Source organism: Rhinolophus sinicus, chromosome 4 (assembly GCF_057876585.1).
Source record: "Rhinolophus sinicus isolate RSI-liver-muscle chromosome 4, RSI-T2T, whole genome shotgun sequence".
Classification (NCBI taxonomy): domain Eukaryota; kingdom Metazoa; phylum Chordata; class Mammalia; order Chiroptera; family Rhinolophidae; genus Rhinolophus; species Rhinolophus sinicus.
Genome location: NC_142504.1, coordinates 111,856,014 through 111,871,398, shown reverse-complemented (window position 1 = coordinate 111,871,398; position 15,385 = coordinate 111,856,014). Strand labels below are relative to the sequence as shown.

Here is a 15,385-nt window from a genome sequence, read left to right as displayed (position 1 = left end):
ATTAGGTTTGTGAACTTGCCACCATGTAAGTGCATGGTGGAAAATCGCGAACTTAACTGTCCGGCCGTGTATGTTACACACTACGTGTGACACTGTTGATGCAAAAACTGAGGAAATTAGAGTCCCTGTCTTCAGAAGCTTACAGTCCGCTTGGTAAGACGTGATCATCACAAAACTGTGTGAAAAAGTCTGTGTAGTAGAGGATTCTAGAAAGACTTTTTAGAGAGACTTTCACCCCCCACCCCAATGCACACTAGGGTGGAAGGGCTCAGAAATGCTTGCTTGAGGAGGCAGCGATTAAGAGAAGTTCGAAAGGATGAGACGTTAGCTGAATGGAGGATGGAGAGAGGCTATTTCAGGCAGCGCGTAAGCGCAAACACAGGAGGTGGGAGCAAAGCGGGGTTAGGAGAGTGCTGGAGCTTTCATGTAGCCCTGGTGCAAAGATGGGGTACGTTCACGAGAGACGGATGTGCTTATCCAGCGGCATCCATCCAGGGCCGCTACGTCAGCACCACTGCGCTGTGTCCGGTCCTGCTAGCGTTGCTCTGTAACGTCGGGGTAGCAGATGCCGTCGTTCGTTGTTGCAGTGTGTGCGGTTAGAGCCTTCCATTTTCCAAGTCAGAACAGTGGGGCAATGAAACCAAACTTAAAAACTCAAAGTGACAGCATTTTCAGTTAAAAGCCTGAAGTTATAAAGTGGCGTTACCTTTCTTCATTTATATTCCATTTTTTAATCTCTATTATTCTGATTTGATGTACCAGAGATATAAAGTACCAGACATAAAATATATGATAAAGAAATCAAGACAAAGGAAAACGTAATGAAGGATCTGTACAATTATTAAAGGTACTTGAAAAATTTGGCCCTGACTTTTTAATACTCAAAACCAAGTGGAAAACCATGATTTAAACAGAGTTTGCAAGAGACCAAAGCAATTTGGGTCCAATAAACAACTGCTTGACCCAGGATGTTGTTCAGAATATCTAGAAATGAATAGACCTTCCCACACGAGTATTATTTCTAATGTGAATTGTGAGATAGAAGTTTTGAGTCAGAGAACAACAGTAATCACCACCAACCCCTTATCATTTGGGTGGGTTTATTGTGGTAGTGGTGTTCATATTGTGTGTTTTGGTTTGTTTTGTTTTTGAGAGAAGAGGGAAGGCATTTTTACGTAGTGATGGTTCCAGAATAATTGAAAGTCCTCATTGAGCACTTACCTTGTGACCAGCACTGGACTAAGTGGTCCTTGTTTCTAACTTTTACAGCAGCTCAGTGAGGTGTAAGCACTATTACTGCGTACATTTTATGTAGACGAGGACATTCAGATTTCTTAGAAGACACTCAAGGGAGTTACAGTAGATGCCAAAGGATGCCCAGCAAGTAAGTTAGAGACCCAGTCCTCAAACCCAGGTCTGTCTTGCTCCAAAAGCTGTTAGTGGCAGTAGCATTTAGAGTGACAGATGTTAGTGGAATTTAGTAGGTATTGATGCCTAAAATATTTTTAATTTAGGGCAAATGTCTGATATTACATAAAACAAGTACATTGCGGCATTGACTATATTTTTTTGTTTTTTCTCAACATAGGGTGCTATCAGACCTTTGGTCTGTTAAAGTATTTTTTTTTTTTTTTGTATTGGGTTTAGTGAGTATAATTAAGAGGGAATAGAATCAGATGTTATTTTCCATCGTTATTCAAATTGAATTATTTCAAAACAAATAGTTTCTAGTTTAATTGTGTATTTAACTTTTTCAAAGAAGTATTTTCACAGGAAGGCCCGATTCTAATCCATTCCATAAAAACGGGGGTTTTTTTGCTACTCAGGCATTGTGATAACAAAACTGCTTTCAGTCAAAAGATTGCCTGTTAGTTTCTTATGAACAAAAATGAAGCTAAGTTTTTTTTTGTTTTTTTTTTAATTACACAGGTAACCATTGCCTAATAGTAATAATACTGGGTGGTAAAGCACCCTGATACCCAGTGGCTTCAAACAGCAGCCACTCATTCTGTCACTTGTGTGGGCGTGGCCGACCTTGGCAGGCCACAGCTAGATGCGGCTCCGTCCTGCTGGTTCCCTTCAGGTCTGCTCCCCAGGTCTTTGTGTCCTTGACCCTGAAAAGGTATTTTCCTGGAAAAATAGCAATTGCGAAACCCAAGATGGGAAGCCCAGCCATGCAAGTACATTTCAAGCCTCTGCCTCCTTACTTCTGTTGACCAAGTCTCATGGCTTGATCCAACGTGGGGTCAGATGAGCACATTTTGGGGAGGAGAGAGAATTACGAGCAACCAAGCAGTTCACTGGACTGTTACTTGCATGGTGTTAATTAGTGGTGTGAACTGTTTCTACTGCGGAGTTTTATACTTTTGCATAATACTTTCATATACGTAGACATGCAGATAACCATAAGCTGATGTGCACATGACATACAGAATTAAGCGCCATCCTTTTTTATGATTACGCAAAAACCTGTCTTGGAAAGAAGTGAAATTATTTCAATGAAATGAGACGTACTGGTTATGCTAGTTTTCCGTCTGCAGGCTGGATTGCTGTCTGGTGTGTCGCTGCAGTACTTCCCCAGGACGGAGTGGGGCGCAGCAGTGGGATAGAGGGAGGTAGAGAAGCTAGCGTGGTCTTCACTGAACGTGTTGGGTACAAAGTGCTGTGCTGAATGTGGAACTTGAATTTTCTCCTGTGATTTTTATAACAAGATAGGTTCCTCCCCCGAAACTCACCTTTATTCATTTGCAAATGAAAAACATTAAGCTTAAGAAACTAAATGATGGGAAAGCCCCAGATTTGCAAACACGCAGTGTGACTCCAGAGACCTGCTGGTTACCTGAGTGACATTTCACTGCGATGGCTGGTGTCTGGGTTGTGTCTGATTAACAGTGAGGGTATTTAAATTAAATGTGTGGCAAGGAATAATAGTGCCCAGAGATTGATACTCCGTACATATTAATTTTTATCCTTAAGTTTAATCGTGAACACTCAGTTGTCTGGTATATTGTGTATTAGAATGTTTTTCACATAATCTTATTTCAACTATTGCTCAGTGGATGCACAATTTGAAATTTTCTTCAATGTAGGCAAAGGGAGGCAAAGCTATTAATATAGCTCCTTCCTTTTGTAATGATAGTTACTTAAATATAAATATATATCAGAATATTTGTTATCTCTGTGTTTAACGTGTGTTTTGATTTCTTTGTCTATTTCCAGTGAATTGAAAGTCCCAACTGTAGTTGTACTTAATACTTCCAACCAACAGTACTTTTTACTAGACAGACAGATTAAGACTGCCGAAGACATGGTCCAGTTCATTAGTAACATTCTGGATGGCACTGTGGAAGTAAGTCATTCGCTTCCATTGGGAAGGGATGTTGGGAGGAGATGCAGGACAAAGGCGTTTTAGTCTTTTCTTCTGATTCTGGAGGGGGGCGTCAGCCATCACCAGCGGAGGGGCCAGGCCTCCCCTCCGCAGCTTCTCTCACATTGTCCAGAGAGTCCCATTCTGCCCGACATAGGAGGTTCTTTTGTGGGAGACGCCGCTAATGGGTGGAAATGTCCCCCCAAATAGGGGGTCTTTGGGGGTGTGTGTGTTGTCGCAGGGATCGGGATGTGCTGCCGGCAGCAGAGTCGGGGCGTAGGGGTGCCAGGGTCTGCGCTGCGCAGAGCTATCCCGACGACAGTGAGCTTCTCTGGCTCTCAGGACCTTCCTGGATTCCAGGGCACAGTTGGGTTAGGTTATGCAGATTGGTTTTCTAAGAAAACCTGTGAATAAGACCACAGTTTCTTAAGAAACAAGGAAATATATTGAGAATCAGAGCCCCAGTGGAGAGTCCCAGAGCCTATCAAATATTTCTCAGAAAGTATGAACAGGTGGTCTTAACTTTTATTTTTTATTTTTCTGTAAATCTTACTGCAATGTTTTCAGACTGGGTTACAACCCACGTTAGAGGGTCACGGAATCACTTCAACAGGTCGTGGGCAGCCTACATCTTAACTCGGTAGAGTAGAATAACATAGAAAGGAAAATACGAGTCTTCTGTGCTTTCATGAAGTTTAATTATTTGTGAGAGTTTCGTTTCAGCTTCACACGGACTTTATATGAAAGTAGGCTCAGAGTGACAAGTATTTCTGCTCTGAAACTCTGTTAATCACATAGTAGGAATTTCGTAGTTGTCAAAATAATACCTGTGTGAGTGAGAACCTGCCTATTTGTAAGTTAGTGAAGCCCATCTCAAACCGTTTAGCCACTATGAGGTCTTCCCGGGTCATATGGCTTAGAAATTCAAGCAATGAGGCCGACTTCAGGGGTGGCTGGATGCCAGGAACTTGGCCGCCTTCCATCAGGAATCTTTCTGTCTCAGCGCTCTCTGTCTCTAGCTGAGTTTCATCCTCAGGGAAACTCTCCCTACACAGTAGCCAAGATCCTGCAGCAGGTCTCAGCTAAACGCAAAAGGTGGGCAGGCCTGGCCTCGGGTGGTGGTTTCGGCCTTGGTGGGAGGGAGGGAGGAGGCTTTCTTCAGAGGAGAGCCCGCGTTCACACAGGGCAGCGGGGAGGTGGGACGCAGGAAATGCGACATACTTCCCACGTGGCTCTCTCGGGTGCTTTAGTAAGATGCTGTAACAGAAAAATGGAGTAATAATACTCGAATAGCAATTTAATTGTCTTTTCCTGTTAAATTGAAGGCTCAAGGAGGTGATAGCATTTTGCAGAGATTGAAAAGAATAGTTTTTGATGCCAAATCTACTATTGTGGTAAGTTGTGACAGTTTGTTTAATGTCATTGACCATTGAGATTGTATAGGTACATAGGTCCTTTATGTCTAATTTAAGGTAAAATGTGGAATTTCAAAAGATTAAGTAAAAATTCATCTTTTTTAATTTGCAAGGTAAGAACTAGTGTGTATTTACATTAAGAAATTACATTCAGATAGGAAATGTTTCTCTAGTTATTCACTTCTTTGTGATTGGTTACTTAACTGGGATTCAGTCACTTAATTTGACAGCATGACTTACAGTGTTTTCAGTCTCTTTCCTTGTCCTGCCCTTTTCAGTGCTTGGCGCTGACCCATTCTTGCTTAGAGCTCGCAGAATCTTGCTCACTACCCCACCTCCAGCTCTCAGTCCCCTCGACACAGAAGCATTCCTGAGTTTGTTCGAGCCATAGGCTTGGTTCTCCTGGTCTATCTGCAGCCTCCCCTGCATATTTTCATTCCCTCTGACTAACAGCAGTAATCAGGTGACAGCTGTGTGGCTCCTCTTGGTTCAAAATGAATTCTCAAAGCGCCCGGCTTATCCCATGTGTCATTCGGTGCATCGATGACCTTCCTTTATTTTCCTTCTGCCGCCGTCATTGGCTGGTCCCAGCACATGTGTCCAGCGCTGCTGCAGCTTCCTCTTGCCCTGTGTCCGCTCCATCCATCAGCAGCCACGCAGTTTGTGTCACTAGCCCCGTGGCTCCTGGTCACTTCCCCTCCCTTTGTGGTGACGCTCACCAGAAGGCTCTGTTTGAATGCCGCGTACGCCTGCTATGCTCTCGCCGCACTGGGACCGGCCTGACTCCTACTCTTGTTAAACTTCCGCCTGAAAGCGCCTTTATTTTGTGCGCGTTCTTCTGTATCTCAGTCCACAGTCACCTAGCTCTCCTGTGAATTTGTCTCTGTGGTTCTCAAGAGTTAGGGTCACAGCCCACAGAATGTATTATAGTTGAAAGACCTATTCAGTAAAGTTGCTTTTATTTTTCTAGGAGCTGAGGAGACAGTATATAAATTGAGGGAAATTAATTTAATGTGGCTTTTCTACTAAGCAGATAAATAAAAACTATTTGAAATGTCTGTGAAGATAAGGGTGTGTACCTTCTCCAGGTAAATAAGCAGCCTTCTCAGTGATCAGACTCCTGCTGCCCAGGACACAGCTCCAGGGCTTCAGGGCACGTCGCAGCCATCTCAGAGACCTTTGTGGTTCATGTGAGACAAAGAAACGCATGGAAAAGGTGACAGAGTGCCTTTTTCTGCTGCCGACAGCTGGTTACACGCACATCCATAAAATCTCTCTCCTGCAGTATCTGTAACGTGGTAACTGCAGAGACACTGACATCGATTCATTAAAACTAAAAGCAAGTGGGATGGCAGCCAAAGGAGGACATGTTAGTGGTTTTGGATTCAGGCATGCGTTTTCCGTGCGGTACCTTGAGGGGAACTGAGCTGTGATTCTCTCTCCACAGTCCATATTCAAGAGCTCCCCGCTGATGGGCTGCTTTCTCTTTGGTCTACCACTGGGTGTCATCAGTATCATGTGCTACGGCATCTACACAGCGGACGCAGATGGAGGTTACATAGAGGAACGATACGAAATGTCCAGAAGTGAAATCGAAAGCCAGGAAGGCCCGGAAGGCAGCAGAGAACAGCAGGAGCCAAGGACTGGAGACTCGCTCGTGCCTGAGGCGCAAGACCCCAAAGACGTGTTAGAGAAGAAGACCGACTGAGACTTGACCAGGGCAGGACATTTGATAGGACGTCAGATTATTACAGAGTCTATTTATTGACATTTAATCATGGTCCTTACAGAAGAGAACGTGCTGTTTGTATTTTGCTAATATAAACTGCATGGATTAAAGTAGTCTTTCTGTAAGTGGGGAGATGTTCGGAGCAAAGAGAGGAAATGTTTAACTAAAACAAACATATCACTCCCTCAAAGTTTGCCTCGTACGTTAGATGTTGTTACAGCAGACCGATTCTATTGCATGTTTCTCTATCTGAATAGTCTGTTGCAGAGCTGTGATTTGTGGGCAGGGTATTTAAATTGGTCAGTCAGGTAGAAGATTCATGTTTGATAGAGAAAAATAATACCTCCACCTCCTACCATCCGTTCTCCTCTTATATGTTGGATAAGATTTATGTGGACAAAATTAAGTCTTTAAAATTTAGGCACTTTAAAGAAAACTAATAACTTTTTCCACAGGTCAATTTAAGATTATGAGATTAAAAATAGTTTGGTTTTATATAGCATAGCAATTTTATTTTATTATTTTTAAAGGAGAGGAAATGTTGTTACCTTTCAACTTTATACTTAGTTGCATTATAAAATTTTCATATTAGCCTGTAGAATGTCAAAAAAATAGTGTTGTGTTTAATCTTTGCAACATAAACCGTGTTTACTTGGAGCAGTGATTCCAAAGCAGGCCTGGGAACGCTCTCAGCAGGTGTCTCAGCTGTCACTGAGGAAAGGATCTCTGTCACTCCTACCCTGTTCTAGCCTGAACAGCCTACTTTTTTTCTCTCTGTTTCTGTTTTGGGATTTCTTCTCAAAATTTCCTTTGTTAAGAAGCTCTTGCTGCTTTGTAAAGAGTAATAGAGATCATATGTTTATGTCACGGTAACTTATCCAGTATGTATCTGTGTATGTATATACACAGATACATACATACATATAAAATATATTGACATGTCTGTTTCATGATTTATGGGCATGGCTGTGTTCCTGATAAGTAATGAGTGACATAATCAGCCTGTCAACAAAATTCATGTCTGTTGATTTAAGAGGTCAGCCAGTTACCTTCTCCATCCTCTCATTCTGTCTGCCATGTAAGCCGGTGACCTCTCATCTTCTCTCCATAATGAAATAATATAGGCATTCTATCGCAAATAATGTAAAAACATTGTGTGGTTTTTTTTAAAGTAACGGTTTAATATGTTTATTGTAGATTATTTTCGAGGCCTTTGTTTTAGCTAAGTTTAGGATTTTTATTAAGTGACTATTTGGGTGATTATTCACGGAGTGATTGAGTTGTCCAATATTAAACATATTTTTAAACATTTAAAAATGTTTGTAATCACTTTAAAACTGTGTAATTCATGGTCCTGATACTGAAGTTGTTTAGGGTTTGGGTCCCCAAGGGCAGTGTTTGGTCGTTTCTGATGTCATGCTGATCACAACTAACCTGAAACTCTGTATCTTAAGAACTAAGGACTTAGTGATGAGTGTTTAATTGTATCCGTGTGCTTTATTACTACATAATAATTGTTCTTGATGTTTGGCACCTCGTTATTATTTTAAATAATGAAGCTCACAGGGAATTTCAGGAAATACTAGAATGGAATGCTCTTAAGTGGAAATTGGAGATAAGTGGTGTTGACTTAAAAATGGATTCCTCCCAAAGAGTAGTAAGGGATTCTTTTGGAAGATTACGGTCCCTGTTCCCAGTGGTGAAGCCGTGAAAAGCTGAGGTAAGGACAGATGGCGTACTTGTGTCTCGATCTGGTACGGAGGTCAAAGCTTAGCCATTCCCAGTGACAGGAGGAAATTGTAGAAAGTGGCATTGCTCTTTTCTTCATGTTTATCACTCTCAGATGACTGTCATCTGCATATTTTTTATCTTTCCTCAAGTATCACCTACAAATGAAAGACCTCAACATGGAACAATCAAAAAAGAGTAAGAGCTCAGTATGTATTAACAAACACAAGTCCAACAATCTTCAGAGACTTTTTTTTGTCTATAAGCCAATGCCTTAGTCTCTGTTACTTTTTTCACAACTCTATACTGTAGCCCCGTATTCCATTTATGTTTTCAAAGTGTATCTAGCGGAAAAACAAAATGTGTAAATGGCTTATAAGTGAATAATTTGATCTCTTCCTTTTCGTATTAAAATTTTCCTTTTTGCTTGTGTCTAGGATAGTATCAGTCTTCACACAACAAATTAAAATTTTTTTGCTCATTGTGTGTTTTTCCCTTTAGTGTGATATATATACCCTGTTTCCCTGAAAATAAGACCTAGCTGGACAATCAGCTCTAATGCATCTTTTGGAGCAAAAACTAATATAGGACCCGGTCTTATATAAGACCGGTTCTTAAAGTAAAATAAGACTGGGTCTTACATTAATTTTTGCTCCAAAAGATGCATTACACCTGATTGTCCAGCTAGATCTTATTTTCAGGGAAACATCGTATCAGAGATTACTAGGAATGCTACTTTCATTTCCAGAAAAGTAATAATTCAAAATAAATGTAGATTTCTGAACAAATCTCGTGGAAGAACAGAGACCGTCCTAATTCAGTGATAAATCTTACTGTGATTACCTATCAAAAGAGGAAGTATCCTTCAGTCTGTTAGAGCTTTTTGCCTTCACTTTTAGTTGCAATAAAGTTCAACTTCTAAATCTAAAATTCAAAATCCCAGGTGCTTGCTGCTGCTGAAGCTGGTGTGCAGACAATGTTCCAAGATGTTTCAGAAAGAGAAAGTGTGCCCCATTGTAACTTGCAGTCCTCTTTTCATTGTATACTTTAGTATTTCTCTAGCTGCTGCCTTCTGAGACATATTTGAGGAGGATTAGACCTGGACTTTTCATTTTCTTCTTCACACATAGTTCCCTGGGGTCTGATTTAGAAGTAACATTAAAAGCCAGATATCTAGAGGTTGAAGGAAGGGTCTGTATGAGTAGCTAACTGATGAGCTATGTTGTTTTGTTTAGTGGATTTTTGTTGTTTCTTGTGTTCTGTTTCAGGGCTTGTTTTGGTTTGGGTTTTAAAAATGATTTAAATATTTTCTTTATTGCTTCAATATAGTAGGGAAATAGGGCAGGAAAAAAATCACTCAGCTATTCTTATTACGCAGAAATTGTTCATATAAAACGGGGATGTTAAGGTTGTCAGTTAATTGATGGGGTTAGGTTTGCCATTTTATTTTTATAAATATCTATTTTTTTTTTTCTGATTGTATCAGAGTCCAAGAGTGGGCAAACAATAATTTTCTACTTTGGACTAATCTATGAAGGTTTTTTGAAAGTCTGTATTAGTAGTTGAAACCTGATACCTGCCTTAAGGCACCAATTGTAAACCTTTGTTTTTCTACAATAAATTAATTGAAAACATGTAATTGTTTATTTTTACTATTTATCCTTTGGGTTTTCACAACATGAATAATTCTCTACAAGCAAAGAGGACAGCTAAGACTGTCCACAATTTTATTTGGACTGACCGTACAAACAATTTTATTGTTCATAATTATAGAATCAGAATTTTAGAGTTTAAATAGACTTGAAACATTCTAATCTTCTCCCCGTATATTACATATAAAGAACCTAAGATTTATAGGTTTGATATATTTTGCATTTGTAAAACCTGATCATTTTAAAAACTGAATTACAGCGTTTAAAGTTAGAACAATTGGATTTGAGTCCTTGAGCAACTGCTAAATTGTGAACTTGGACACAACACAGCCACTCTACACTTTCACTGTCCCACTGTAAAATGGGACTCTCAAGCCTCAAAACTGTCCCTTTTAAAAATAGCATCAAAGGGTGAGAGTAGATGATAAAAAAGCACGACGACATAAATGTTCATTTTTAAATTTATGTTGCATATTTTTGTACTGTGGGCATCTCTCTTATTGAGAATGGCTCTGGCACAAGAGTAACAGCCCAAACGTTGGTCCCACGCAACTTGTGGACGTGTCCAGACTGGCTGGTTAGAATCGCCTATTCTGATAAGAGAAAGCACAGTCAGCTGTGTTTGAATTCCCTGGGAGTTTGCCAGAGGCCCCGTCCCGGCTGAGAGGCTGCCTCGCGTTGCGCGTGTGGACCCTAGTCCTTGCTCCGTCACTTACCTGTGTGAAATTGGGACGATTCACTCCTCTGCTCCGGTGTTTGTAATTAGGACGATGGCACCCATTTCATTGAATTAGGAAGATTAAATGAGTTGCAAATTATGTATATTTTGAGCATGACTGTCATTTCGTAACAGCTCCAAAATTAACTGATACTTAATTTATCCAATTCTTTCTCCTCACTTCATTTGGAATTTATGTCATTGTTTAGCACAAAGAAAAGTCAAGGCATTCAGAATGTAAAATCCTATGTTTACATTTGCTTGGCCTCTTTCTGTCATTTTAGTTCTAACGTTTTGGCTAGAAGTGAAAAAGTTATTTCTTTAACATTACAATTACGCTTACAAATATTTAGTTTCATTAACATCTCTGAAAATCGTTTGCATTTTGTACTTTTATTGAAAATGAATAAGCTTAAGGGGATATACGTCATAAGTATCCAGTAGGATTATTGGTGTTGTGTGTGAATAGATAGATATAAATGTGATTGAGACGCAGATTTAAAATATTAGTGGATATTGAATATACATAGGAAAATTATTTGATTTTTCCAAGGTGCCTTCCTGATTATAAGTCCTCAACTTTTCTCTAAACCCATTCATGTAAACTGAAAGGTGTTTTAAACAACTAGTGGAAAAGCGGCAATTACTTTCTTGCTATTTATTTTTACAACAAATATATATTAAATGTCTTCTTTGTACCTCAGAGGGTACAGCCGTAAAAGGCAGTCATAGCCTCGGTCCTCATGGACTTTTTGAGCTACTATAACAGACACTCAGTTTTTACTTAAAATACTCAATTGCAAGTCTTCTACTTTTCTGTTTTTCATCTTTTCCTTTCTCATAGAATCTGTTGTTCAACATAAAATGGTTTCTATTACTTCTTTGGGACTCAGGGTAAGAGACCAGGGCAACAGAGAAGAACAAATCAGCTTCAAATATTAGGGTGGTGTGACAGTAATTGCAGTTTTTGCAATTATTTTTAACCTTTTAAACCGAAATTACTTTTGCACCAACCTAATATATGGAGGAGTCAGATTTACTCAGCATGTCTGCACCTGTGCCAGTAGTGTGAGTGGATAACGGAAATGCGACACATTTCAAGGTAAGAGAATCTCCAGAGATAGCATGGGTGTCCGGGGAGGTTCAGAGGTCCCGCATTGGAACTGGTTAAATGGAAGCCGGACAGCCCATTGGTATTAAATTTCCTTCAGAGACCAAAATTCTGTGAGGCGGTGCATGGAAGCCTAAAGCTACTCGCTGCCCGTGTTTATGACAGTCCCTCCCCTTTCCAACAAAAAATCCAAACGACTCTTTCGCCAGCTTTGACATGTTAAATTTTAGTCGGGTGGAGAAAGCAGTTAAGTGAAATTGAAAAATATGTAGTAGATACAGAATATTTTTTCCACTCTTCCCAATTTTTCACATAAAAGCGTCACTGTCTTCATCACTATGGTTACTTATGGATTTATGTAACAATGGTTTTCTTCCATCCAAGTCCCTTTGATACACTCTCGTTTCTGAACGTATGTGTGATGCTATCACTAGATATTCTATACCAAATCGTAAGAACCCAGTCAAAACTACAATAAATGATTAGATTTTAATGGGTTACCCAGTGACAGTTCATATTTTGAGGCTACACACACAAAAGCAATCTGTAATCTGTTGAATTCCTGTATTTCCTTTTTGCAGTCAGCGCCATTTAACGATGGGGAGCTGTTCTGACAAATGGCGTCTTCAGGCGAACATCCTAGGGTGCACTTCCTGAGACTGAGGGGGGCGGGAGGGGGGGGAGAAGAGGGAAGCGGGGAAAGGGGGGTGTCTCACCTGCTCCTGGAATTGTCCGGCTGTACTTTTATAGGCCTGCCAGCGCAGTGTTTGCGCCATCATCACCATAAACAAGTGAGCAATTGTAGTGCGAGCCCTGACTGTTGGCTTTGATTTTCGTAATGCAAAGTGTCTGACTTAAGCTTTGATTGCTGAGGAATACACTTCAAAGATGCATCCATTTCAAAAAGGCATCCACTTCAAGGAAGGCTATCCCAAGTAAACGCAGTGCCAGCCACAGGGCTAGGTGAGGAGCTAGGACTCTTCCCCCCACAGAGGGTCCTTCGTTTTAGGGAGCTTGGTTGATTTCAATAACTGACCATTTGGGCCGCTTGTGTCTTTAGCTTCCCGTGCTTTAAATTCCTGCTCTTGTGTTCTCAATGCACCAATCAAGAGTGAGCCCGTGAAACCCTAGGCCCCCTCGCTGGATCCCATTAAAAGCAGAACCTCAGGCCCACCCAAGCTCTCTCTACCCACTAACTTGCTATGTGCCCCTGGCATGCCTTGTAGGTTCCAAGGCCTATAAGTAATAAACTTTTTCTTCAAAATTTCCTATGTCCCTGAAGGGCATCTGGGAACTGCATCGATAAGGTAGGTTCAGTTGTAATACGAATTTAGAAAGGAGAATGTGTGTGGAAATGTGTGTGGAAAGCCCACTCTCTCCATAGATGAGGTCGCCTCCTCACCCACACCTTTATTAATCATTCTATATAAATTACACCTCACCTCCTGCTCTCCCGAACCCCTTTACTCGGGTGCTTTATTTTTATAAGCACTTTTTTATAACATCATGTATTGTTTACTGTCTGCTTCCCCCTTCAAATACACACTAAATGTAAGCTCTGAGTGGTCGGAGACTATTTTTTCAAGGCTGTATTCCCAGTTCCTAAAACATCCTTGGCATGAAGCATGCATTCAATAAACGTAGAATAAATGAATGAGTAACTGGATATATCATATTTATACAATGACATGTTTATCACTACTGTGTTAAGAGGTGAAGTTTTCTGACTGTTAAAAATTCAAAAGCATACATTTTAATTAAAGATTTTAAATGCATGCTCTAAAGGTAAATGCTTAATAATTAAGCAATAAGAAAGGTAAGTAACAAAAGAGTCAAAAACTTTGGAAATATTTTGTTGTAATATGGAATCTTCTTATCTTGTTTAGCATAGGATCTAAAAATCTTAAAATCCATACAGTCATTGAAAATAAGACTAGAGGTCAAGAACTCTGGAAACTTTTAGGTAAACAAGTATTCTCCATCCCTCAAATTCTACGGAAAAATAAATTACTAGCTCTTCGGCAAATACCAGTCTAAACTTGTCAGCCTTTCTTGTGAAAATTATTATATTTAAAGTCATGGATTCTTAAGCAGTGGTGCTCATCAGAATATACAAGTGCCTCGATCACCTTAGATGATTTATAAAAATATACATAAACCCTAGAAAATCTGGTTGATGTTGGTTGAAATTCTGCTTGAAGCCAAAACAGAGAAAACAACCTTCCCCAGTTGACTCTGATGTGGACTCCAGCTTGTGAAGTGATGGTTTAAATGATGACTAGGAGGAGTAAAAGTGCGTTGCCTTTGAGAGAAGTTGGATTTGTTGTGATTCCCTTGTGAGTATTCAGAGGTCAAATATGGTACAAGAACATGATACGCTTCAATAGCCCCATCCTGACCCCTTGGCCTCAGCTTCAAAAAAGTGGTTTTTATTCTTGTAAACAAGAAAGTAGGTTATGTCCAGCTGGGATGATTTGCCTCTCTTCTCGTTCTGCCATCCTTCCTCCAGAGATGATCAGTGGCTTGGGGATGGAAATCAGCCTTTGCTGTTGGGACAGGCGTGATGGGGGAGCTTGAGGGAGGCGGGAGCCGCCAAGTTTCCAGCTTCCGGCTTCATCCTCAGGAGTTATTTGTGTAGAAAATGAAACGTAAAATACAAAAGTACATCCCCAGTTTTGCTTCTTTCTTCTACACTATCTCATGTAAAACACGATTTTATGGGACCAGTAACTGGTCCCAAGTATAAAATGTATACCAAGATAATGGAAGATAAAAAGCCCAGGAAAATCCAAAGTTCTGCAGGAGGATGTTTGTACAACTCCATCTTGTAGTAAATCAGGGGGAGTTTGTTTCTAGATCATTGGACGTTTGTGATCAAAAGCAGTTTCTTCCCTAGGAAACTGGATTGTATAACTTCAGATTGTAGAATAATAAGAAGAAAATGAGGAGAGCTGAAATTCCCAGTCTCCAGGGGGGTGATGCCCATTAGAAGGGGAAAGGCAGGGTACCACGGGTTTGTCCCGATCGTCCTGCTTTTAATCAGTTTTATGTGTTCCAGTGTGTTTTTTTGTTTGTTTGTTTGTTTTAAACATACTATAAAGACTTCGTATTGTATAGATTTAGAGGGTCAAATAGGTAAAGTAAATATGGCTGAGTGTTTACAACTGGAAATTCTAAGTAGAGGACACGTGGGCATCACGTACCCTTCACTAGAATCACCAATTGTACTAGTCTTGCAACTTTTATGTAGGTTTGAAAAGTTTCAGAATAAGTGTTGGTGGAAAAAATAGAGTAATCGTTATACTAAATTCTTGTTTCAGTATGGTACTCTTGAAACCCACAGCTTTGTTTAATACCAGATATGCTATAAATATGCATTTGTGGCTTTAGATAAAATGTACTACAACAGCAATATACATGGACTTTTGGAAGTATTATATCTCAAATAACATAGATGCAGAATGTCTTTATATGCAGTGAAAAGCTTCATATCATAGATGCACATGAAAGGTTTGAACAAAACTGGCTCAGGGAAACATTAAAAAGGCTCCTGCTATTAATAATGAACAAACATGTTTAAAAGTCATGAGTACAGATTGAAGTTTCGTCTTTTTCATTCAACTTGGTAAATAATTACACGTGATTATAGTTTTTCTCAGTAAAGT

The 15,385-nt window shown here is 40.0% G+C and overlaps 1 protein-coding gene across 3 annotated transcripts in view; it reads left to right on the top strand.

Annotated features, from left to right (window-relative positions):
• The window catches only part of TMX3 (thioredoxin related transmembrane protein 3), a 41,228-nt gene extending 31,355 nt beyond the window's left edge, over positions 1-9,873 (top strand). For all 3 annotated transcript variants that reach the window (XM_019729345.3, XM_074339862.2, XM_088798035.1), the window contains 3 exons: positions 3,220-3,349; positions 4,693-4,761; positions 6,230-9,873. In XM_019729345.3, the coding sequence (XP_019584904.3) occupies positions 3,220-3,349; positions 4,693-4,761; positions 6,230-6,490 (460 nt within the window). In that variant the 3' untranslated portion in view covers positions 6,491-9,873. The remainder of the gene's footprint in view (positions 1-3,219; positions 3,350-4,692; positions 4,762-6,229) is intronic.
• The last annotated feature ends 5,512 nt before the right edge of the window (positions 9,874-15,385 follow it).